Here is a 23,211-nt window from a genome sequence, read left to right as displayed (position 1 = left end):
AGAGCTTAAAATCCCAGGCAGTGCTGAGTGTATTCCTGCAATAGCCACTCACACTGAGATCAGTTAAAGGTGGACTTCTGGCTTTTGATTCACAACTGTCTTGATTTTGTGGCTTGTCACCAGCCCTTAAATATATCACATGACTGATTTGAGTCTCATAGCAACACATTTCTCTTTGCCTTCATTTAATTCAGGTCTAATCTAATCTGCAGTCAGCCAGCCAGTCAAGGGCATAAGTAATGGTAGTGTTCTTGCTGTATTGCCTTTTTCCTTATGCTCTATAATAAATAGCTCAAAGAATGGTGATGTTTTGTAATTAAAAATAATTTAAATGTAATAAAGCAAAACTCCTATTCCCAGTGAACATCCCAGCTAACAATCTCTGTTACATACCTATAACCTGAAGGACAGGGGTTAGGTGTTTGGATAATGGCTGCATTACCAAGCATTCTTTCCCCTTCTGCATCTGAATTAAAGCAGGTTTCAAGTGGCAGGACAGGCAACAGTGAATAATTATTTCACAGGAGTTAAGTGGCTGTCAGCCCACTTGCTGGGGTCACAGAACTTCTTTTTGGTATGGCTTGGTCAAGCACCCAGCACACAAATAGCAAGGATTACTGCGAGTCAGGATGGAAGCCTGTTGGCAGTGGCCACGCACAAAGCTATGCTTGGCTCGTGCTGCTCTTGTTAACACCTGTGAAAGTGCACATTACCTTATCAAACAAAATAACAATCATGGCACTATTGGAAGTAGTCCTGGCTTTTTCATTATGGAAATGCTCCCAGGTGCCATTATGACATCGATGCTGTTATGTTTGAAGCATGCAAAGAACGACTGAATCCCCAGAACAGACTGAGATTTAGGCAAGCTCATGAATACAGATTTCAAGCAGTTTTCAAGGTTTTCTTTCCTGGAGTCCAGTGTTTGCATAGATGCTTCCAGGATTCTGGCAGTCATCAACTAGTGAACACTGGTTCACTGGTTTCAGCTTAGAGTTGTTATCCTGAATAATCCATATTCATATTTCTTCCATGTACCAAGAAATATTAAATGTAACACGTGACTGATTTGAGTTTCTTAGCAAACTGACAAATGGGTGCAATTAGAGAGAGAGGCACACCCACACATACACAATGGACCAGATTTTGGAAAGTACAGTACATACTGTGCTAAGTCATGCACGCTCTTTGCCTGTACCTAAACTTACATGACAGCATTTGCAATATTCATATGGAAATCGTCATTTCCATGCATATAGAGCTGTTTGAGCACAGTAATTTTGTGTTTGTGTGTCATATCATTTAGAAGTTTAGTCTAAGAGCAAAAGCTTGAGAGCTGCATTTTGATTTTAGCTTTGCCTTCAACTCAACCACCTTGTGCCAATTATCTACCCTTGCTATGCCTCAAAGATAAACTGCCCAGGCACTGCCCTAATGCTTTGATACTCCCTGTACCCTGAGGCTTAATTCATTGTTTGCAAAACACCACAAGTCCTCAGCTGGAGGATGCTGTAAGAAGTGCAAGTTGTATTTGTTTTCATTTGATGTGTCTGGTCTTTCATAACACCATTTGTCTGCGTGTGACAGTGTTCAAAGCCAGGTTATGTACTCACCAGGGCAAGTCAGCCTTAAGGTCTTCACTAGCTTCAGTAGCTTGATTTCTTTTAAATTAACTTTCCTTATGGCTAATATTAGAATATTATGTATATTTTGGTGCCTTGAAGTTAAGGATTGAGAGGGTGTTGTGCTAAGCTTGTACCATGCATGTCAGTAAAGCATGTCAATAAAATATGTCATAAGTGCATCTGATACATGAAGTACTTCTTGTGAGCTCTGCAGTACAAAGAGCTACAGGGCTTGTTTGTTTTTTAGGTTAAACCTGAAGATTCCTGTGTGTGTTTTGTCCCTCTCTACCGAAATAATCCTGCTTGCAAACTGTTGCTGTTAACTGATCCAAAGGATAAGGAGACAGGTTAGAATTGGTCAAAATATTTTGAAATTTGAGTAGTTGTAATTTCTTAACCTTTAAGATGGCCTGCTTGTTTATGTATTTAAATATTCTGGGTTTTGTTTTGGATATGAAGTGGTTTCAGTTTATCTATTAAGGATTTGTGTCAGTGGGCTGCTGATTAGATGGAAGAATTGACAATCAGGGCTTTTAAATTCTATGCATAAATTTTCTGCTGGTAGCTGAAAAATCACCTTGGGTAAATCTGTTATTCTTTCTGGCTTTATTCGACAGGATAATATTTTTTCTAATTCAGAATGATGTAAAATTTAACACATTATAGTTTGGATAGAATCCTGAAATCCTTAAAAAATAAAATACAGGTATGAAATTGTATTGCTTCTTACTGATTCTTATTCATATTCTTTTTTTTACTTTATGACTTTTTTTTCAGCCCTAGGTTTAATTGCCTTTTATTTCCAGTACTGGTGTGTGAGGGTTATCTGCTGGTGTGTAGATTAAATGAGGAGTCTTGGTGTTGTGAAGCAATGGGCTGTAGAATTTTTGGAGTATCTACAATGAGGACATGAACTTTTGCATTGACTCACTGTGTCACTTAGGGAATACAGAACACATGAAACCTCTTAAGCTTCCAGCTTCCAAATGTGGCAGCAAACTGATGACATCTGTCATTAAGAGTGTACTTTTTTAAAAGGATAAGCTGTAAATTATGCCTGAAAGGCTTTAATAGTCAGTATTAATAGTACAGCAAAGGCAAAGCAAAATTCTTGGTTCAGTTCTGAAGTGTGTCAGGTAATGATCTTGCACTCCTAGAACAGGTTCTGTTAGTGTAAGTGTTCATTGTTCAGTCCTACCCTGTAACCAGGAAATTTCTTCAGAAGAACAAAAAGCAGATTAAAATCACCTGTGGTTAGAGGTGAACTCTGCAGTTTTCCAGCTCCTTCTACGTCGGATTTCAGTTGGACCTTTGCTAATGGGCTGTGATTCACAGTAGAAGGTAGGAGACCTTTCCAAGTTCCAAGGGTAGTCAAAAGACTTTCTGGTCCCTCTAAAACTATTGATGTAGAATTACTTTCCTGACACTAATTTATATATTCCATTAATGTTTTTCCAAAGAGAGGTAGTCACTGGTGTGATAAAGGAGAGAAGCATCTACACCAGATCCTCTTAGTGCAGTTGTGCTCACCTCCTGACTCATATTCAAAGGAACGGAGCTGAAAACAGCATTGAGTTAGCTTAGGTTGCACAAGAGGAATTTGGATCTGTAACTACAAAGCAGAAATAAAGAATTATTAAATAGATGCAGGTGAAAGTGCATTTAGCACAGCTCTTCAGTTAAATGATCTCACAGTATTAGGAAGAAGTATTAATGAGATATGTGCACACAAGAAAAAATGATTTCTCACAGGAACAAGTCAAACAAGTCCAATTGGAGCCTTAATTACATGATAGCTATCTTCATTAAAAACAAACCTAGCAGAATAAACACCTTATTATATTATAAACAGCAGCCTGACTGACTGCTGTGACCCCCCCTTGCAAAATTTCAGCTTAAGTTACCAGTCCAGAGTCAGAGGAACAGAGAAATCAGGAAGTCTGGTTATTTAAATAAGGCCTACATCACCCGGCCTTTGATACTTCCTTCCAAAAGTATGATTTAAAGGATTTTACTGGAAGTTCTTTGTTTCTGTATTTTATATACTATAAACATGTGACCAGTCTTCCTGCACACATCAGATTTGACTGATGCGACTTTTTTTCTTTAGATGAGTTTTAATAAATTTTCGTTAGTTCTTTAAAGCCTGCTGGGGTGTGTGTGCATACCTATACATATGGATGTATACATTTGAAGTATTTTGTCCTAAAATTTTTCCCACAGCTCAGCAGATTTGGATTTGAGTCTTAGGGTGGCAGACTCTGCTAATGTGGCAACTCCACCTGTAGGTTTGCTCACCTACATGACCTTTTGTTCTGACCAATGAACAGATCAAATTGATTCAAAACCCAATTCCTTCAGAGACAGGCAATATATTTTAACTTAGTCTTTGTTACTTTAAGAACATTTTACTTTACGGGCAGAAAATGAAAACATTTAACAAGTTACATAACTTTCTTTTCCTCACTTGAGTTTTACACTTTTCTTGTGAAACAAGTTTCATCCAGATGGACGAGGGAAACAATCTTGCTGTAGTTGATCTCTTCTTTTTCCCTACCTGTCCACTGCATTTTAGTTTTTTTCCCCAGCCGGGGAGCTCTTAGAAGCAAATTTCCTGCTTGTCCCCACATACTGTCCTTCAGTTTGATGGCATTTAACTATTGAAAATTGGTTTAAAGAGGGGTGGATTCCACCACTGAGATTTATTTCTGATCATCGTGATAAGATGGGTTGTCCAGAAGCAATGTGTACCTTGTAGTTTGAAATGATCTGCATATTTCAAAGAGAAAATGGGTATGGCAGCTTTTTTGTAGGACTTGGTCTTGGTTGGAAGCATTTTTAATTTATTTTTGATGGGCTAAGTGTTGTGTTCTGTTAGTATATCTGTACAGATATTTTTATGAGAATGTAAATTGCATTGTAAGGGCTTACGGAGCATAACATGGGTGATTAACGTCTTTATAACACTAAATAAACATACCTTATTGTGGCATTTTCTCTATGCTGCATATAATAATTCACAATAACTGTGAGATGCCTTGGAACATTTATCACAAGACATTTGCAACAAATCACTGAGTGAAGCTTTGACTTATAGAAGAAAATTGTAACTGGTTGCAGGAAAGATCTACCTAGGTACTTGAATGGCTGCCATTCCAGCAGGAATCTGCCTGCCTCCCAAGCCTTAATGTATATTTTTTTTGGATAAAATTCCTAGAAAAGACTGAGAAATGCTCTTATTCCATTTTAAAGATGGGGAACTTGGGGACCCAGCTAGTCAGGGTATGTCAGTGCTGCAGAATGCAGTTCAGTGTGGGATTTCTGAGCTTGCTCCAGTATCAGAGTATTTCCATAGTGGAAGTCTTGCAAAAGCAACCTCTTTAAGCATGTCATCAATCTGAAATAGTGACAGAATTAAAGATGACTTTACAGAATATACCCCTTCTTTATCTTAGATATGTATTAAACAAACTCTAATTACATCTCATATGTAACATCACCTTTATTTGGTTTGTGACTGAGGGATGTGTTTCAGCAATTTAGATAAGGCAGGGGAAAAAGAGGGGCCAAGCTTGGATGTTGCTTTATTTTTTCTTCTTTGCTTTTTGTGTAGAGTCCTGATGTGCACATTTCATTTAAATAGTTGCACACCAGTGTGGGAACATTTGGCCAGCATAGCCTAGGAAGTAAAAATATAATCTAGGCCTGAGTTGGGAAGGGATCCATGTTTGCCCAGCAAAAGTTGACATTTCATAATCACAATTGCATTACGCTTGGTGCCTAATTCATCTCAGTCCTGGATTCCAAACACCTGTGTGCTGTGGAATCCTGTGCTCCACTGCCTGTCAGCTTCTTGCAACACTCTGTTTGTCTGACTGCAGGTGATGAAAGTACTGAGGTTTAGCAAGCTGGTGCTTACAGGGCAAACCACCCACTTGAGCATGTATAAACCTCATTAACTGTGACCTGAAATGCATTTCACCTGGTCTTGCAACTACAAGATCAAGCACATCAAGTCTTGCAGTTGCAAGGTCATTGTAGTCACACACATTGTGATTCACAGGGTTCCGTGATGTGTGTTGGCAATAACTCCATCTCTTATGATCAGGTCAACTTAACTGAATGTCTTGGAAAGAACAGCAAGACTGGGAAGGGAGAGAGAAGGAACATGTGGTCTCACAAATCATGTTTGCATTTGAAATAGTGTTCCTCAAAGTTGATTATAGAATGAAAATGAGAATATGGGGAAGCATGGATGGATTTAACTGCGGACCAGATGTTGACTTTGAAAAATGATAACAAAAAGCAAAGTACATATGTTTGTGTGAAATCTGGAGAAATGTTTTTCCTTCAAGGAAGGCATCCATATAGATAAGGTTGCTCAAATAATGCGATGTATGTCAACTAGTGTTCCCTTCCACACATTTAAATTATTGAATAGCACAGTAAATGTTCTATAAAAGCAACTCCTTCCAACATGGTTATGCATCTTCCTATTTTCCTCAAAGCTTTTAAAAACTTTTCTGGCCTTTACTATGTGTCTTGTATGTCTGAACTGTGTGCCAAACCTCACTGCAGCTCTTATTAAAGTCAGCATTTGGCCCACTATGTCCCCTTTGTGTGACTCAGCTCCCTTTGTAGCTGCATGTTTCATGGATGTGTAATGGAGCAGTGGCTGCTGCATTTGAAAGCAGACGGAAGGGTTTGAGGGAACAGATTGAATCCATCACAGAAAGAGTATGAAACTCCCATGCAAGTAAGTGCATAATATTTAATGAATTGAGTCTGGTGCTATAAACAGGCATCTGCCCTTGCGTGCAATACTTCTTCCTTGTTAACCCAGCACTCAAAGTGTAATGCTGCCTGGCACATGCTTTAATAATTTATTGGGAATATAAGTTAGCTAAGCGGAATCTCCAGCCTTAAAGCCAGCAGGAGTGATAGAGTCTGAAGCAAAAAGGGAAATTAGCCTGTGTGCATCAGTGACATTTGTATAACCTGAGGCTAAAACAGGTAAATGATCAATCCTGTCCTTAAAGTAATTTTGTTTCCTCGTGTGTGAATTTGTTTCTAACACAGAGATGGTTTTGAACTTTGTTACATTTGTCTCTAGCTGGGTAGTTTAGAGCCAGTTGTTGTAGCACTCTCTTAGGACTCAAAACATGTGAACTCTGTGCTGTTCTTTGCAACATTCTTCCTGTATTATATTTTGTTTTATCTTTCTATATAAAAATAGACATGGTAGCTGCCCTATTTGAAAATATTAAAGATACTGGTGTTCTTGAGCAATCCTGAAGTCGTGGCCATGTACTTTAGGTTAATGTCACCACTGTACAGACACTAAAAGTTCTTTTGGCTGAAATATTTGCTGTTTGATGTGTTTGTGGTCATAAATGATCAGATTTCTGTGTTTATTCCAAAACCTCATCTAAACCCTTAAAATTTATTCTCTATCCTTTGAAATGACCCCATGTCAAAACTTTTCTTTCTGAACAAGGCTTGAAAGTAATTTCAGTGTCACTGTTGCTGCTTCAAGTCTTTTCCTTGTAAATCTATTGGCAGGCAATGAATTCTGGAGATGAACATGTAGGAGTAGGGTTTAAATACTAGTTCCTGCATATGTGAAAAATTGAGGAAGATAGGAAGAAGTGGGGTGCAAGTTTTGCATCACACCTACATGAGGACTTGACTTACGTGGGTTGCTGATACACTTTGCCCTGAAGCAGAAGTGTATCTTATTATGTGTGTCTATGTCTGTCTTTTGTTGATAGAAACTTCTCTGTGTGCATTTGAACCTTGGAGAATATCTGTCCATCCTGAGATTTAGGAGTTTGTACTCTAAAGGTACCCATAGATAGAAATTCAATCACAGAGAGAGCTGAAAAGCTGTTTGATAACGCAGATAGGAGAATTTTTGTGTTTGACTTGCATGAGTGCAAATATGTGCACTCAAATATATGCAAATATGTGTGTGGGGGCAGGGGATAGCTTGAAAGAAACTTGAAAACTGTAATCTTTATCCAGGTAGCTCCTCTGTCCCAAATGCCGCTCACACCTACTCTGCTACTGAACTTACTATTACGCAGGAAGTGCTTTATTCATGTGGAATACAGGCTGTCACACCAAAGTCACATCAATTCCTGAGAAAAATTACCTTCACTTGATGCCTCGTGCAGTACTGAAAATTGGATATCAAGGGACGTGGAGGTGAAATTGGAATACAACTGTTGTTCTGCTGTGAGACAGCAGAACAGACTGGAGTCAGCTGGAGGGAGAAGTAGATCTGAGGCTGCCTGTGGAAAAAATTCAGAACCTACTTTCTATTTGAGGGTAACGTGTTCTCCTGTTTTTGTTTTTGCAGTTTTGGCAGTTTATTTGAGCCAGCGTTGGTGGCCTGTGGAAGATGTTGTGAAGACAGCTGATCCTTCTAGAGATGGGCTCATTTTGGTGAGGATGCTATTCTGAACAGTTGCCTTTACCCTGGATCTTCCCAGCCAGAACAATGATATGTAATTGTGTCTGGTCTCCTGCAGCTCCTGTTCTGTAACCTGTGGGCCCAAGTGCTTCATGTCTCCATTACACAGTGACATCCACATTAGCCCTCTCTAAACAATTTTGTGCATGCAGTTTATGATTCATCTGTGGGATTTATTTTCTTTTGGTTTTTAGTTTACCCTCACTGCCTACTAAAGGAATAATCATAAATTCAATTACTACATTAGCAACAATTTCTCGCATTAACTGTCTGGTGGGAGGTGTTACTAGCCTTTGGAACAATGTCTTATCTAGCTAGTTATGATTTTTTCTCCCTTGGATAATGTTTATATTGTGTTCATTTTATGAAATGGTTGCTATTTAGTGGTTTCTATATCGGTAATTCTTTTTCCAAATAAATTATTTTGGTAAGATAGAACTACTTTTTCATAACTTGGAAGATTTGGGTAGCCTGGAGTCTGTTTGCAGCTAAGAAGTCAGATGCCTGCTGCATGTGAGCTTTCTGCTGCCATGAGGTTATTAAATCAGTTTTATTTCCTACCAAATCCTCTGTATCTTTGGTCCTTAATGATTCCATTTCTTTATCATCTTTTCCTGTCACACATAGAGTTTAATTATTTGCAGAATGAAGTAGGCTTTTTATGGGTAACTGAACTGGAGGGATTTTAAGATACCAATCCTTGCAAGATAGAACTTGGAGCAGGAACACAGGCCTTCAGGCTTTCAAGCATCTCTGTATCAACAGAGAATGAGAATAATGTCTGAAAATAGAATTCTTGTCCCCTCTAGCTCATTGCTAAAAGGTAAATTGCCATTATTTGTGGAAACTCTTAATTTATTTTTCGGCATTCATGTGATGCTTATTGGCACCAGTTTTTACCTTGGTGGCCAGTATGATCTTGTTCCTTTATATTCCTCCATCTCCCTCTCCTGTCTGTTGTCTCCTAAGAAGCCCAGCACAGACTAATTGTTTGTTACAAGTAGATTACAGCTGGTTGGGACAGACTATTTTCTGGCTTGTATAGTGTCTATCTCAGTAACGTCCTGGCCCACTAAATTCTTTGATGCTATGGCAACACAGGTAATAGGGGAGAGGTGACCAGGCCCACACAGTGAATCCGATCTTCATTTCACTTTTGAGTAGGATTAGATTGCCTTGATCCTGGTTCCAAATCTGTGCCTAGTTCACTGTGACTGCAATCAAGATACTTGTGCTGTTTTAGAATTCCTCTCTGTGACAACAGGAGATATGTCAAGCTTTATAAATAGTTAATAAATTATTCTGTGCCTGCTGGATACAGGGTGAAACACTAGGAGAAACTGTTTTTGTTATTCTAGCTGAACCAATTCAGGAGGTATTTTCCCCAAATTAAGTGTACATGTTTCATGACCTCCTCCTTCCTTTTGATTTTGAAACCATTTATGAAAATACTATTCTCGGCCTCATTTTTCTTTGGTCTGTTTTTGTTTGTTCTCTAAGGTCCAGACAGTTGGAGAAAGGATTGTCCTCTTTGTTCTGAACTGCATTATTTTTGGAATGCTGGAAGGGAGTTCAGCTAATGATGCATTCTTTCTACCTCACTCTGCCACCGAGTGTGCCAAGATACTCTGGAGAAACGGCGAGGCTGCTGCCTTTTACTCGATCAAGATGAAAGGTAAGGTCATTTTAGAGACACATTTCCACTGGTTCCTAGTAGCTAGAAATGTAATCCTTTTGTTTATCTTTCAGTATAAATAATCCTGGCTCTCATTTACATTTTTATATGAAATCTCCCTCAGAATTAATCTGGGGAACAAACCTTCCCAGAATTTGGAAGCCATCCATGTTACTTTCATTTAAACATGATAGTTCCAAACCCTATTCTGATGTGAGGTACTGGCTTACTCCAATAAAATGTGCTTTAATGCCGCCAAGGAGGAGGTTGTATATCTAGGAAAAAAGAATGTAGGGCCTATCCACAGGATGGAGGCCAGCATCCTGGAAAGTGATACCTGAAAAAGGAGTGCAGTTCCCAGTGGAAAGACATATTGGGAGTTGGTGGTGGCAAGATGAGGAAGGATCCTTGGATATGTAAGGAGCAGTGGCTGTTTTGTGTAGAGGAAGGTGTGTGCACTAGATCAGTCCTGGAATGCTTTGTGCAGTTGTGGTACTCCCAGTTTAAAAGATGATGTTTAATTGATTTTATGATTAATTGATTAACTAGCATAGAAAAGAAACAAAATGTATTTTAATTCTTTAGGGGTACTTGATTAGCTTTAGTAAAGGTCTTTCATTAAACACAGAGATTGTATTAATGCAAATAATTGCTGTTAACCAGTCTGGAGTGGAAGAGCTTAATTGGAATAACTCCAGGTGTGCGGTTGAGCCTGTGTCCCATGCAGGAGCTGGTTACCAGTCTGTGTTTAAGATACCAGCAGCTTAAACATAGAGAAGGTGAAATCTTTGAAAGTAAAATATTCTTCAGGTCAGCACTCAATAGCCATCCATCCAAACTGGGAGAATAAGAAACAGCTTGAGAGATGGGTTGTTTTGGATTCTAGAGGACAGTCTGAAGGTGCCTTCTCTGCTGCAGTACCAAAGGTCAGCAACAATGAGGTGTTCTCCTCCTTGGGATGGAAAAATCCTAATACACACAGAGGTGTAGCTTGTACAGCAGCGTGTTGGTGCTGCTGCACCATTAGTGATGAATCAGGACTCAGCCTATGATCAAGGAGCTTTGTCTGTATCTCTGATTATGCTGATGAACTGGTTTGTAATGGCAAACGCATAGTACATTTTCCTTTAAGGCCATAAATATTCCTGAGCAAAGCTTTTGGAAAGAAACACTTGTAGGGGCTGTAATGATTCATGCTTCAGTAAAATAAATGTGCACAGTAGTCTGTCATGGGTGGAGTATTAGCCAAGTTGAAACTGTTTCTGAGTAAGTTGAGAGTCACAGTTTGGTTTTAAACCAGGTCCACATAAAATAGAAATCCTTCAAGTCCAGCTTTGTCAGCATTTGCCTCTTCTTGCCAGTGTTTTTTTTCTCTGGGCAGCTATATTTGTTAGTTTTTGGCCTGTGTCACAAATTACCGTAGGCTTTTGCCAAAGCCTTTTCGGGAAGCTTGAAACGGATTGTTTTTGCTGCTTTTTTCCTATTTGATGTACGCATTTAGAAAATAATTCCTCTTTCTGAAGTTCTGTGATTTCAATTTCATACCAGCCATGCTGTGGCTGATCCTATTCTCTCTACTTTTTAGAAGAGCCCTGGATTTATTAGGCCCAAAACAGACTAAGATAAATATCTTCACTTAGAAGTTGTATTTCACATGGTTGTTTTGGGTATTTTCATAATTTATTTTTAAAATCATAATGTAAGTTCTTATTCTTTTTGCTGTCCTGGTCAGAACATTTAGTAGAGGCAGCTTTAACTACAGGACTTTATATTGTGCTGGACATCTGCTGCAGCTTCTGGTCCTAGAAAAAAATTATTTTCCTTTGTGTTCACCATGTGATTGTGATTCCCTTTATTTCCATGCTCTGCAATTACCTGAGCATTCTTTCCAGTTTTATTTTCTTCAGTGGGTAATTGAGATTCTCATATTGATGTTGTATTCAACTGTATTTCTCATCTGTGAATTTTCCATTATCTACAGCATGACAAAAACCATGCTTCAGTGAAGCCAAATAAGCCAGAAAAGGTCTGTGGAGCATGGCTCTTTCAAACATAAGTCTTCTGGGTGAATCACAGAAGTGGTGACCAAGGAACAGAGAGTCTGTTCTATCTTTGCCACATATTTAATGTGTCGTTACACAAACTAAATTTTCAGTGGACTTCAGTGATTCCAATTAACTATCTTGGCAATATTGTAAAGTCATTTCCATTTACCAGTTCCTAGGTGGCCTGTACAAAGCAAACTTGGTCATTTTGGTCCAGTTCCATGCTTCCATCTATCTTATGACCATCCTTAACTGGATCTCTTTTAGTAGTCCAGTTAAGGAGAGACAGATGGTCTCAAGCACCCGCCTTGCTCAGAGATCCAGTAACTACTGCAAGTCAAGGTTTTGAGACAATTTGACTGCTTCTGGCACTGGCCACCCTGCACCTGTTGCGTAGATAAACACAAGACTCATTCTTCAAGGCTATCACTTTCTGTGACCATTAGACACCTTTAATAAAGCAAAATTTATTCATGACTACACAGATCATCAACTTGGCCTCTCTGGAATGTGCCTATTCCTGTCCAATGACAGGCATGCAGCATTTACCACTGGGTATACTAAAGATTGATGAGATGTACTAAGCCACTAATGAGGCTGATAAGACACTTTGTCACGTGCCAAGATAAATGTCTCCAATTTTATCTATGTCAGCGGCTTCCATATCAGACAGCTGAGCAGTTAGACCTCACTAAATGGAGCTACTTAAAGGTACAATAGGAAATGACAGTTCGCTCTTCCTGCGCCTTTCTCTGCAGGCAGCAACCTGAAAATGAAATATTTTGCAGAAAGCCTTCATATAGATACTTGGGGTTTGGGATCTGTTTTATATTATTTGAAGTATTTATTTTGTGCTCTGTGTGAAAACCTCAGAAGGAATGTGTTTTGTTTTGTGATGTAGGATTAATTACCACGGCTACTGACACTTGTTTCTTGTGCAGTGAGACCATGTAATTCTCTGAAAGTTTTTCTTTTTTTGTTTACTTAGGACTAGTAATTACTGAAAATGGACTTTTACCACCTTCACATAAATGCCAGGAGAATGTAGAAGATTCATGATGCAAATCAATCAATAAGGAAGTTGGAGCAGGCAACGAGCCAGGAGTGTCTTAGTGCTTTTAAGAACAAACCAGAACAAAATCTATTTTTATAGACCTCTTTTTTTTTTCCCCCCCTACTGTTATGTGTTACTGTCTCTGTAACACATATGAGCTGCCCAGCTGCAGACCAAGCTGTCTGTGTATGAAAAACAAAAGAGTCGGATTATTGAAGCTTGTCCCCTCCCTCCTGACAAATCACAGTAGTAAAAGCGTGGAGTGATGCAAATCAAACCAGCCTTAACCAAATTGAGTCCTCTGAGAAGGCTGTAAAACATACAGGTGTATCAGGAATAGATGTATTGTTGGCTTCTCATTCATTCTTTAGAGATGCCCCATCAGTCACAGTTTGGGAACACCTGACTGCAAAAACTCTTATACTGACATGGAGTAGGCAAAAAGCAACTCTGGCTCCATCTCTGATTTTTTTTTCTTTTTTTTTTTCCTACACCAGAGCCTTAGAGATGGTCTTTGGAAGTGGCTTCCTGAGCTAAAATTCATTTCACATCTTTCTTCATATAAGCCTTTGGAAATTTCTTTTGATACTTGTGGCTGAGATGCTCTTCTCTAGAAACAGATCCTTAAAAAGATAACAGGATTTATTTTTCCATTGATTACATACATTTCTTTTAGGAAAAAAAAAAAATCGGCATTGAAGTTAACCTGACAGACAATTAGCTGAAATCTTGTTGTATAATTGCTTTGTCTCCCTCTGTTTGCTAGCAGTAATATTTTTAATGTGCATTTCTGCAGCAGATTGAAGGTTTTGGCTGTAATGAAAATGAAATGACTACATACCAGTCCAGACATGAATTCATTTAATTTTATTGAAGCCAGAACCTTTGTTCCTCTTCTCACATACAAACTCACACAATGGGTTGACCTTGGGTTCTGCTCTGCAGAAATATTCCCCACCCTTTACACAAGCACTCAGCCTGCTCGAGGCCTGTCCAAACATGTATGTGCCAAGCCAGCTTGTTCAGCAGGGGAATAGTCAGTGTGCACAACCTTGTTTTGTTTGGGTCTGTTGGATGTGGGGACAGGATTGTTTTTTTTTTTCTGGTTTGTGGCTCTTTGGGAATGCTAATGGCTGTCTGCTTTCCTGCCCTTGTAATATCTGTTTGCCATTTTGCTGGCTCCTAAGTTGATCATTTGGCACTCGTGACCTAACCAAGGAGATCAAAGGCTTTCTAAGGGCAGACTGCATGAATGCTTCCCTCTCCATCACCAATGTCCTTATTTTCCCTGTCTCCTCCCTCACCTCAAAACTTTGTGTGTTCCAACAATGAAACAAACCTCTCAGCCAAATGTGTGAGAGCCCGGTAGTCACCTCCGGGCCACCATTAGCATTTGATGGGAAACAGGGACAAAGTGGCCTGTGTTCCAAAGGTTGGTTGGTTTGTTTGTTTATTTTATTTCAAATGCCTGTGGGCTGTGACTCTCCTGATGTGTTTCCCAGGGACAAGGTGAAGAATGGCTTCATGGATTCTTTATTTATAGCGCCTTTAGACATGACAAGTTTTTGTCATCTTCTCAACACAAAATTAGGAGCTCAGACATAAATCACTCAGCTCCTGGGATTGCTGCGCAGAACTCTCATCAGGATTTGTAGGAGACAGACTATATGAGATAATAATAACTTAAAAGAACACTTGCAACATGCAGGAATTCTTAAAGATTTCATGAGGAAAAGTTTGTCCCTTAGAACATACGGTGCAACTCTGCAACAATTTGACATCTCTGTTGGGTTGGCAGCTAACAAGGGGACCCGGGATGTACTCAATTTTTTGGCTCATGGCAGAAAGAGTAACTACCCTTCATGTGTTACAAGTATTGAAAGGTTATAAACACCACCACAACCCACCCTTTTCCAACAATGTGCTGGAAGATGTGTTTGAAGTTAAGCATGTACTTTGATTAAGCAGGAGTGAACCAAGCTTAATCAAGATGTAAATGGATGGTTATGTAGCTACATACTCTTATTGTATGGCTCAGTCTGTGTGGATTCTTGCTAAATGACAAGCCTACAACCTTGAAGAATCAGGATCTAGAATTAAAAGTAGTCATGTATGCTGTGCTTGATTGGCATCCTGGAAAGGAGGGTGACAGAAGTCATGCCTGTCCAGTATCGACAAAAGATGCTGGACACCAACTGAAGGAACAGAAATAGACCCCAGTTTAAGACAGTGGGAATGTGACAAAGAAAAAATGGATCTGTTAAGTAAAAGTCTTATATTGGAATTTCGGAACAGCCATTCAATAGGAGATTGGTGAAACTGTGAAATGGGTCTTAGTGAAGTGATGAAAGCTCACGTCTCAAAGCGCTGGAAACTAGGCTGAGTCAGGTCCTCTAGGAAGCAGTAAGAAAGAAACCCAAGAAGGTCTTGTTGAGCTCTAAGCAACAAAGTATGAAAATGTAACCATTTTCTGTTCTAAAGGCCTGGCTATCCATTTGTATTTAACCTGCCCTGTACTCACAAGCAGCATAAAATCTTCATAAATATTTTCAAAAAATTAAAATAAATCAGTGAGATTTTTCTGTGGGGACCTTATCCTATGTGTAGGTGGTTGATGAACTGATTCATTCATTTCAGGACTGACTGCTTATGCTGTAAAGTAGTTTGAAGTTCTGTTTTCATGGTATTCTGCAGTGAATGGAAGTGCAGCAATAGGACCCCAGGTTGGTTAGGATGAACATCAAAATTTTGGATGCTGAATGTCTGTTCTTAATAAATTTTCTCTTGACTCCAGTTTGAGTTTACCGTTTGTGATTTCAAAATAAATCCCTTGGTTCTGTTTTGGGGTTTTTTTGGACAATTTTCACTGAGAACTAGTTTTATTAGTTTGGAGGCTTATACCTGAGTCTGTATTTTGTCCACATGTAGAGCATTATGACCCTGTCATTTCAGTCAACTGACTTAAAGTGCTTGTTAGCAAGGACCGTCCTTGAGTGGAACCCCTGGTTTAACAATGATAGTGGTAGTTGAAGTGATGGACTAGAAGCACCTACATGTGTGATAAATTATCACTCAGTAGAAACTGAGTGACTTACAAAGGAGCTCTTGCAGTGCTTTCTTGAAATGCACCACTCAGTTCTTTATTTAAAGGAATATACTGACATTACAGTCAGAATATTTATATCTCTTTGGTTATAGACCATTTACATCTTTTCAGTGAGCTTTCCTGTATACATTGCCTGTGTACCAAGATGGTGTGACTATGAAGAATCAGAGTCTGGAAAATACTCTGGTAAGACCTGTCAGCCATATGTTAGGTAGGTCCTTGCCATTTCATGGCACAAATCATTCTCCTGGAAAGTGTTTTACTGTCTATGCAAATACACTTCAGCTGGGATCATCCTCACAGCCTGTGGAAAGGTACCAGGGCAGTGTGTGTGGCTGAAATCACACAGCAGTTAGTGCAGCAATACTAATTTTGTTTGCAAATTGATGTATTTTTCCCTATCTGTTTTCAGGGAGCTTGTGTGATGGTACAACCAGTCAGTGTTACCTGTTGCCAGTTTTGGATACTATATTCGTCCGGAGAAAGTACAGAAGAGGTGGCCTAGGGATGAAAATGTTGCATGATTTCTGTCAGTCTTTCCTGGCTGAGGATGCCTTGGGGATCAGCTGCCCTATTTCTGCTGCCATGTATCAAGGTAAACAGTTTGATGTGGACACGTTAGGTAAGGGTCATGTATAATGCATAATTTTCAATATGGTCTTGGTAAGATTGTCTTCACTGTGTAAGAGTTCAGTGCCCTTGTCTGAACTGAACCGTTGTTAGCCTGAAACTGGTTACTTTTCCAGAGACATCTAGAATTTCCTGTGGAAAGGTAGGCTAATATTTATGTAAGACAATGAGAAGCACAAAACTCATGGTGTCTGTTTGACATTTTGTGTTTCTTGAACTGTCCTCTCTTAAAACTATGTCATTGCCCTAGACAGGGACTTACACATTTTATTTGACACCAGAGGCAAAAGAATCATAAGATCTTGTGAAGCCCACACTATGCACATAATGCTTTGGTAGATACTGCATTTTTAAGAAATTACATTTAGTAAGCCAAGTACCCGGGCTCTACTCAGTCATCCAGTTACATCAGTACTTGTATTGTATCAACTGTCTTTGAACATTTGTCACTTTTAAAAGATCACAAAGTAGTCATATATCTTCTCTGTCTTCAGGTGAAAGCTCTAGTTTTGTTAATAAAATTCACAGAAAATATCTGTGCTCACGTTATTCATAAAATTGTCTTCTTTAGAAAAGTATTTTTTTTCTGAGATTGTTCTCTGTGTGGTGCAGTCTTCACCATCATTTTTGAGATGTTTTGATTGACTTACAGCTTTCCAGCTATTTCCTAATAAATGTCAACAAAATTTTGGCCACATCTGTTCTTTCTCTTGGTTGTTATATGCCATTGAATGTGTACAAAGGCACCGAGCAGGTACTGCTGCTTCTAAATTCAGGAGGGAATAGTATTGACAGCATTCCTTCTCTTCTCCCAGTAATATCCATTTTTCCTTTTGTAGATGTCAGGGCTTTAGACACCCTGGATGAGAAAGCTGCATTTCTTATGTGTTAACACTAGCAATATGGGAAGACTGTGCTTTTGTCTCAATTAAGTTTAGAGCTAATAGTGAGTAAATTTGACTTGCATCATGTTTTAATTAGGTTTTCTTTTATAAAAATACCAATACTGTAAGTTAAATTTTGAGCTAATGGAAGTCACTGTCTGTTTTTAATTTCATTGGAACCACATTTTCATACTTTTACAAATGAATGCAGCCTTTTACTCTAAATATCTGTACTGAAATCTCTGAAGCTGTGGACAGTTTATTTAACATGGACATGGTATTTAAGCTGCTGTAGAGGCCTAAAAGGAAGTAAAAAGCTGTTTAGCAGATACCTGGATTCTGGTATATATGTTAGTTTTAGTAGCTTTTATTGGAATGTTTAATTTAGTCTGGATATCCTTGGATAAAATTAATGTCCACGATCTGCTCATTACTGTGAGGCAAACATTTACATACCCGAATTAGGGTTTTTCTTTTGACATCCCATTGTTAAACTCAACTGAATGTTGAAGATAAATTACCCAGTTCATGTATGATGAACTACAGTGGACAGAGTAAGACAGTAATTTTGTTGTTTACAGATTGCTATCTTAGTGTAGTTGATGCAACTGATAGGATGGCGGTTAAGGGAAGTTTTAAAATCCCTTTTAAATCTTTTGAACTGTTTGTTCTACAGCATGTGCCTTCTCTTGACACTGCACACTCCTAAGGATACCACTAAACAGAACGTACTTCAGTTTGATAACATAAGCAGACCTAGATTTGATTGTTTATCCAAATGTTATGGATGGTCAGTGTGTACTGACAGTGATATGAATCTGTGGCAATATGACTGTTAAAGGTGATTGTACGTGTCACAGGTGTCCTGTAATTTTTTCTGTTGGTTCTTCCCATTTCTTTTCTTCCACATCTGAAGAAATAAATGAACTTAGCAATGGGGCATAGGGTAACAGTAGTGAAAAGGAGGGTGGTTTTGGCCCAAAACCAAGCTGAAGCAGAACTTTTCTTTATAAATAGAAATTAGAGTAGCATTCTGAATGGTTAAAGCTGGAAGATAGAGGAACACCTTTTCTTTCAGAGTAGTGAGGGTAAAAAACCCCACACTGCTGTTAGTTTGAAACCTGCTGAGTGTCTGGATATTGTTCTGTGCTGCAGTGCCAGATGAAAGTGCTCAGCAAATAATTTCAAGTCCTTTATTTCTGCACTCACAAGGAAATAATCTAGACTGAAGCAGATGGACAGGATTCACTCATGACTGTTTAGGCAATTCCACGTAGCCTTTTATGAAAAGTCCCAGCTGAAACAAAGAGGAGGAAGATGAGAGGGGAGAAGAAAGATTTCCAAAGGAACTAATGAAAGTAGGTCTGAGAGAGTTTCTGGGGTAGAACATGCTCCCTCTTCCACTGTACTTTTTGCTCATTCATACTTTTCCCCCTTGTTTTTTCCTATTCAGTTTGCCAGAAATTCCTGCAGGCTCATCTTGAGGAGCAGAAGCGGCTATGGGAGGTGGAAGCACCAGGAGATTGGAGCCAGCGAGTGAATATCTGGTTAAAAATTCAGATGGAGTCACCCCCTTCCAGAAGTGAGTTAAAACAGTGTGAACTTGTCTGTTACAGTTCTATAAAGATAAGAAATGTAATCAAGTGTTAGGTAGTGATCATGGAGAGGTGGTGTCTCTGTTGTTTGTACATGGAGAAGCTCCTGAGTGTGCAGTCCAGTTCCCTCATCTTTTCACAGTAAACAGGACAATTCTTAGAAGTTATGAGGTAATGAAATGGAACCACAGAGCATCTGAGAGATCCTGAACAAAGCACAGCCTTGTCATAAAGTGGCTGTAACTCCTGTTGCAGTGCACTTAGAGCAGGGTAGAAGTTAGCCCAAAAAATTCCTGTTGCACAACACATTGTCTGGGTTACAGACAGGGGTTTGGTTCTCTGAAATTGTTACAAAGAAGAAATTTGTATGGCCAATGGGCAGTGTGTTTAATTACCTTCAGTTGCTGCCAATACCGTTCTTGGATGGAAACACAAAGGTTTTCATTATGGGTTTTGGAAGATTCCATGTACTATCCTGCAGGGTAAATCCTTTTTGCTGGGAGCATATTCTGCCTACTTCACAAAAGATAGCAACAGAGTAGGGAAACCTTTTGACAGTTCATATGGGGATCTTGTTGATGTAATCTGTTCAGCTGGTTGGAGGACCCAGACAGGCCCCTCTGCTGCATGCACATAAGCTGTGATAAGCACTAGGTTCCAAAAGAAGGGCACACATTGTCTCTTTCTGGAAGTGCAGCAAGGAGTGCTCCAGAGCAAATTGCTCCCATGCCTTCCCACATCCATCCTGCTCTGTTTTGGCTCGGGAACCTTCTGTTGAGACACCGCGTTTCATCTTGTCTGCAGCACCCACAGGAGAGTTAAGTCAGACTTTAGCCCTAGGCTGGGTTCCTCTGAAGCCATTATATCTGTGTTCCTCATGCTTTAAACCAGCAAAACCTGGTGTTGCTCTTGCCTTTAATCTTGCTAAGTGAAGTTTATTAATGGCAACTGAACAGAACTATGATCAGATCAAAACCCTGCCGATCCTGGGGGAGAGGACGCTTTCTTTTTTCTTTCTTCTTTTTGCCATCTTCTAGAAAAACAAACAAACAGATGAATGACCCAAAGAATGGGGAAGTATCCTTCCACCAGAATTGCTGTCAGTGAAAAATAAACATGAGGCTGGGGAACTGCCTTGATTGCAGCTTTCCACTACCTAAAGGGGGACAGTAAGAAAGATGGAGATAAAGTTTTTAGCTGGACCAGTTGCAACAGGACAAGGGATAATGATTTTAAACTAGAAGAAGATAGATTTAGGCTAGGTATAAGGAAAAAAAATTTTTCTGTGAGGGTGTTGAGGCCCTGGTACAGGTTGCCCAGAGAAGCTGTGGCAGCCCCATCCCTGGAAGTGTCTAGGTCCAGGTTGGAAGGGGCTTGGAGCACCCTGGTCTTGTTGAAGATGTCTCTGCTCGTTGCTGGGGGTTGGATTAGATGGCTTTTAAAGGTCTCTTCCAATCCAAATTATTGTATGATTCCATGATTCTATCTTTAGGGGGTCTCTTGGGAACAAGGGCTTCATTCTGCCTTTCTCTGTTACGCAGAAAGCAAAACACAATGTAATTCAATATTGTCAGCTCCAATCAAGATCTATGGCAACAACTGTGAAAACAGACAAGTCTTATTCTGCTCTGATTCTGCTCTGATTTCTTAGATTCCTGTTGACATTTGCAATGCTGTGTTTTGGAACAAAATTACTGAAAAGAAAAATTGAATATTTTGCTCATATTATGTACCTTTTTTCCCACACCAGTACTCAGTATTGAATACCATTAATGTTCTTGTAAGAATTCTAGTCATAAATATTCCAAAACAGGTTTCTGTAATCCTGAGGTCAGAATTTTCAATTTTGCAAGGTTGTGTGGCTGCATCTAGTGGCAGTTCATATAAACTACAGCACTTTGTTTGCTGCAGCTGATACTTCAGTTTGGATGTGCACAGATACATAGGCATGCATGCACACATTTCTATCTGCACATATACATATATCTATAAAAATAAAGCTTTTTAGCATGTGACACATAGCTGCAATCATTCATTTTGAATTAATTCTTATTGTTTGAAAAACGTAGGTGATTTAGTTTCAGCAAATAGCCTCAGTAACAAGAACATGGTGACATTTCTCTTCTGGGGCTGGTTGGAGGAGCAGAAATCATTTCACATGGTTTGGTTGTGGTTGCTAAATCTACCAGGCAGTGAACTAAGCTGTTTTGAAGTATTTTAGTAATATACATAAAGCATGTAAATGTGAAGCTAATGCAAAACCAAGCAGACTGAGAAGAATTAAAATAAATTTCAAATGATTGCTTATAAACCTTTATCTGAGTTGGTCGGAATACCTGTATTTTCTGAAAAGGAGAAAGGGATATGGATTTTCTAGGTGTAAAAGGTGAATGAATTATCTATTTATCAGAGCTTTCAAGACCCACAGACGTTTTGTTTCTAGTATAGTTTGTTCACCTTTGTTTTTTGTGGTAGTGTTGTGGGGCACTCTGGTTTGGTTAATTAACAAAAACAAGGCCAGAGGGATTGAAGGTAGCAGTCAGGTGGCTTTTTCTGGTGTTTTTTGGTTTTGTTTTTGTTTTTTTTTTTTAATGGAAATAGCCATGGAAGTATGATAATGTTTTTTTTCCTTTTTAATAATCTCTTTCTGGGATGAAATATTCACCTCATTTATCCAGAGGCTGAAGTGGGCTCTTGTATGGAGAAGACTCCAACCGGTAAACCCAGACAATCAGATATGGACCAGATGAATAAGGTACAGTGAGTAATATGCCATTTCATGACTTTGTTTTTCATTGGTGGCTTTTTACTTTTTTGGTAAAGTAGAGAGGTTTAAATATGAAAGATTTCCACAGGTGTGTTTTACTACTGACTCATGTATCTATGTAGGTAGTCACAGCTATATTTTATATATGTATGTACATACACACATACAAATGATATTTATAGTTGATTTATATAGCTGTAATAGTTTGAGAGGCTAAAGAATGCAGAATGGTTTTCACTAAATACTTTAGTTTCATCCTTACTGAGATAAGGGAACTGTAACCAAGCAGGTATATAAATTCCAAGGTTCGCATATGGAATGGCATTTTGAACTCCACTGTGGTCCTTCCTGTGCAGGGGCTTGAGTGTGACTTAAGAATGAATAAGGCAAACTCTTTATGGTCTTAATTATGTTATCTCACTGCTGAGCTGCAGATCTGACTGTGCTTAGCTTTTTGCAGGACCGAGGCCTAAAACAGGCAGTGAGGTTTGAATGAAGCCTAAGCCATGTATCTGAAAAAACAAATCACAGGAATGAAGCTTTTTCAAGTAATAAAGAAAAAGGAGAGACGAGTGGAAGCAAAACAAAGAGCTGCAGGGGTTGTTTCCCCAGCACATTTCGGTTGCCGCACAATTAAATCAGTTTGTTTCCTTCAGCTCTGAGCGTCCCGGGGGAGCTGTGATGGCTCCGGCCCCTGTGGTGCACGCTCTTGTTCTGTGCTGTGACCATGGCTTCAGAGCCCACCCAGCCAGATCAAGGCTTTCTGTGCTCCCAGTTTTCCTTATGCTGACACTTCTGGGAAGGCAGGCAGAGTAGCAGGAATGAAGCTGTTCTATACAAACAATGCAGCTGAGTTTCTTGCCTTGCATGGTTATGGTGGTCGACAGAGGCATTTGATAATAGGATCAAGTCACAGTTTATCTTGTTTGTGTATAATTTGCTGTTCCTTCTGTCTTGGCTCTAATTTCAGGGTATTGAATGCTTTCCTGGGGTTGGGAAAGTGGCAGGCGTTGCCACAGAGAAAAAAGATGACACAACAGCAGCAAGGACTCTAAACTCACAAGGTCCTGAAGAGGAGGGCTTGGAACAAGGTGCAGGCAGTGCTCAGCAAAATAAAGGACTCAGGAAAAGACCAGGTCCTGGAGACTTAGCTGGAGACAAGGCCACCAAACAATTTAAAGCTACACCATAATTGCCATTTCAAAAATTAGCAAAATTCAGTATGATCTTAAAAATTGTAATTGATTGTTCTTGATTTGTAACACTGGAGAAATTTCTTCAGGTAAGATGAAAATTTTTGCAGCACATGCTCTCCATTTTATGTTTTGTTTTAAATAAAGCTTTTATTTACTAAA

At 39.2% G+C, this 23,211-nt stretch overlaps 1 protein-coding gene across 2 annotated transcripts in view; it reads left to right on the top strand.

The window, feature by feature from the left end:
- FAM169B (family with sequence similarity 169 member B) overlaps positions 1-23,211 on the top strand; it is a 36,476-nt gene extending 13,265 nt beyond the window's left edge. For both annotated transcript variants that reach the window (XM_032123432.1, XM_032123430.1), the window contains exons 3-9: positions 1,873-1,972; positions 7,987-8,072; positions 9,601-9,775; positions 16,393-16,575; positions 18,948-19,076; positions 21,768-21,844; positions 22,827-23,211. In XM_032123432.1, the coding sequence (XP_031979323.1) occupies positions 1,873-1,972; positions 7,987-8,072; positions 9,601-9,775; positions 16,393-16,575; positions 18,948-19,076; positions 21,768-21,844; positions 22,827-23,048 (972 nt within the window). In that variant the 3' untranslated portion in view covers positions 23,049-23,211. The remainder of the gene's footprint in view (positions 1-1,872; positions 1,973-7,986; positions 8,073-9,600; positions 9,776-16,392; positions 16,576-18,947; positions 19,077-21,767; positions 21,845-22,826) is intronic.

Source organism: Corvus moneduloides, chromosome 13, assembly GCF_009650955.1.
Source record: "Corvus moneduloides isolate bCorMon1 chromosome 13, bCorMon1.pri, whole genome shotgun sequence".
Classification (NCBI taxonomy): Eukaryota; Metazoa; Chordata; class Aves; order Passeriformes; family Corvidae; genus Corvus; species Corvus moneduloides.
This window is presented reverse-complemented; position numbering and strand designations above follow the sequence as displayed.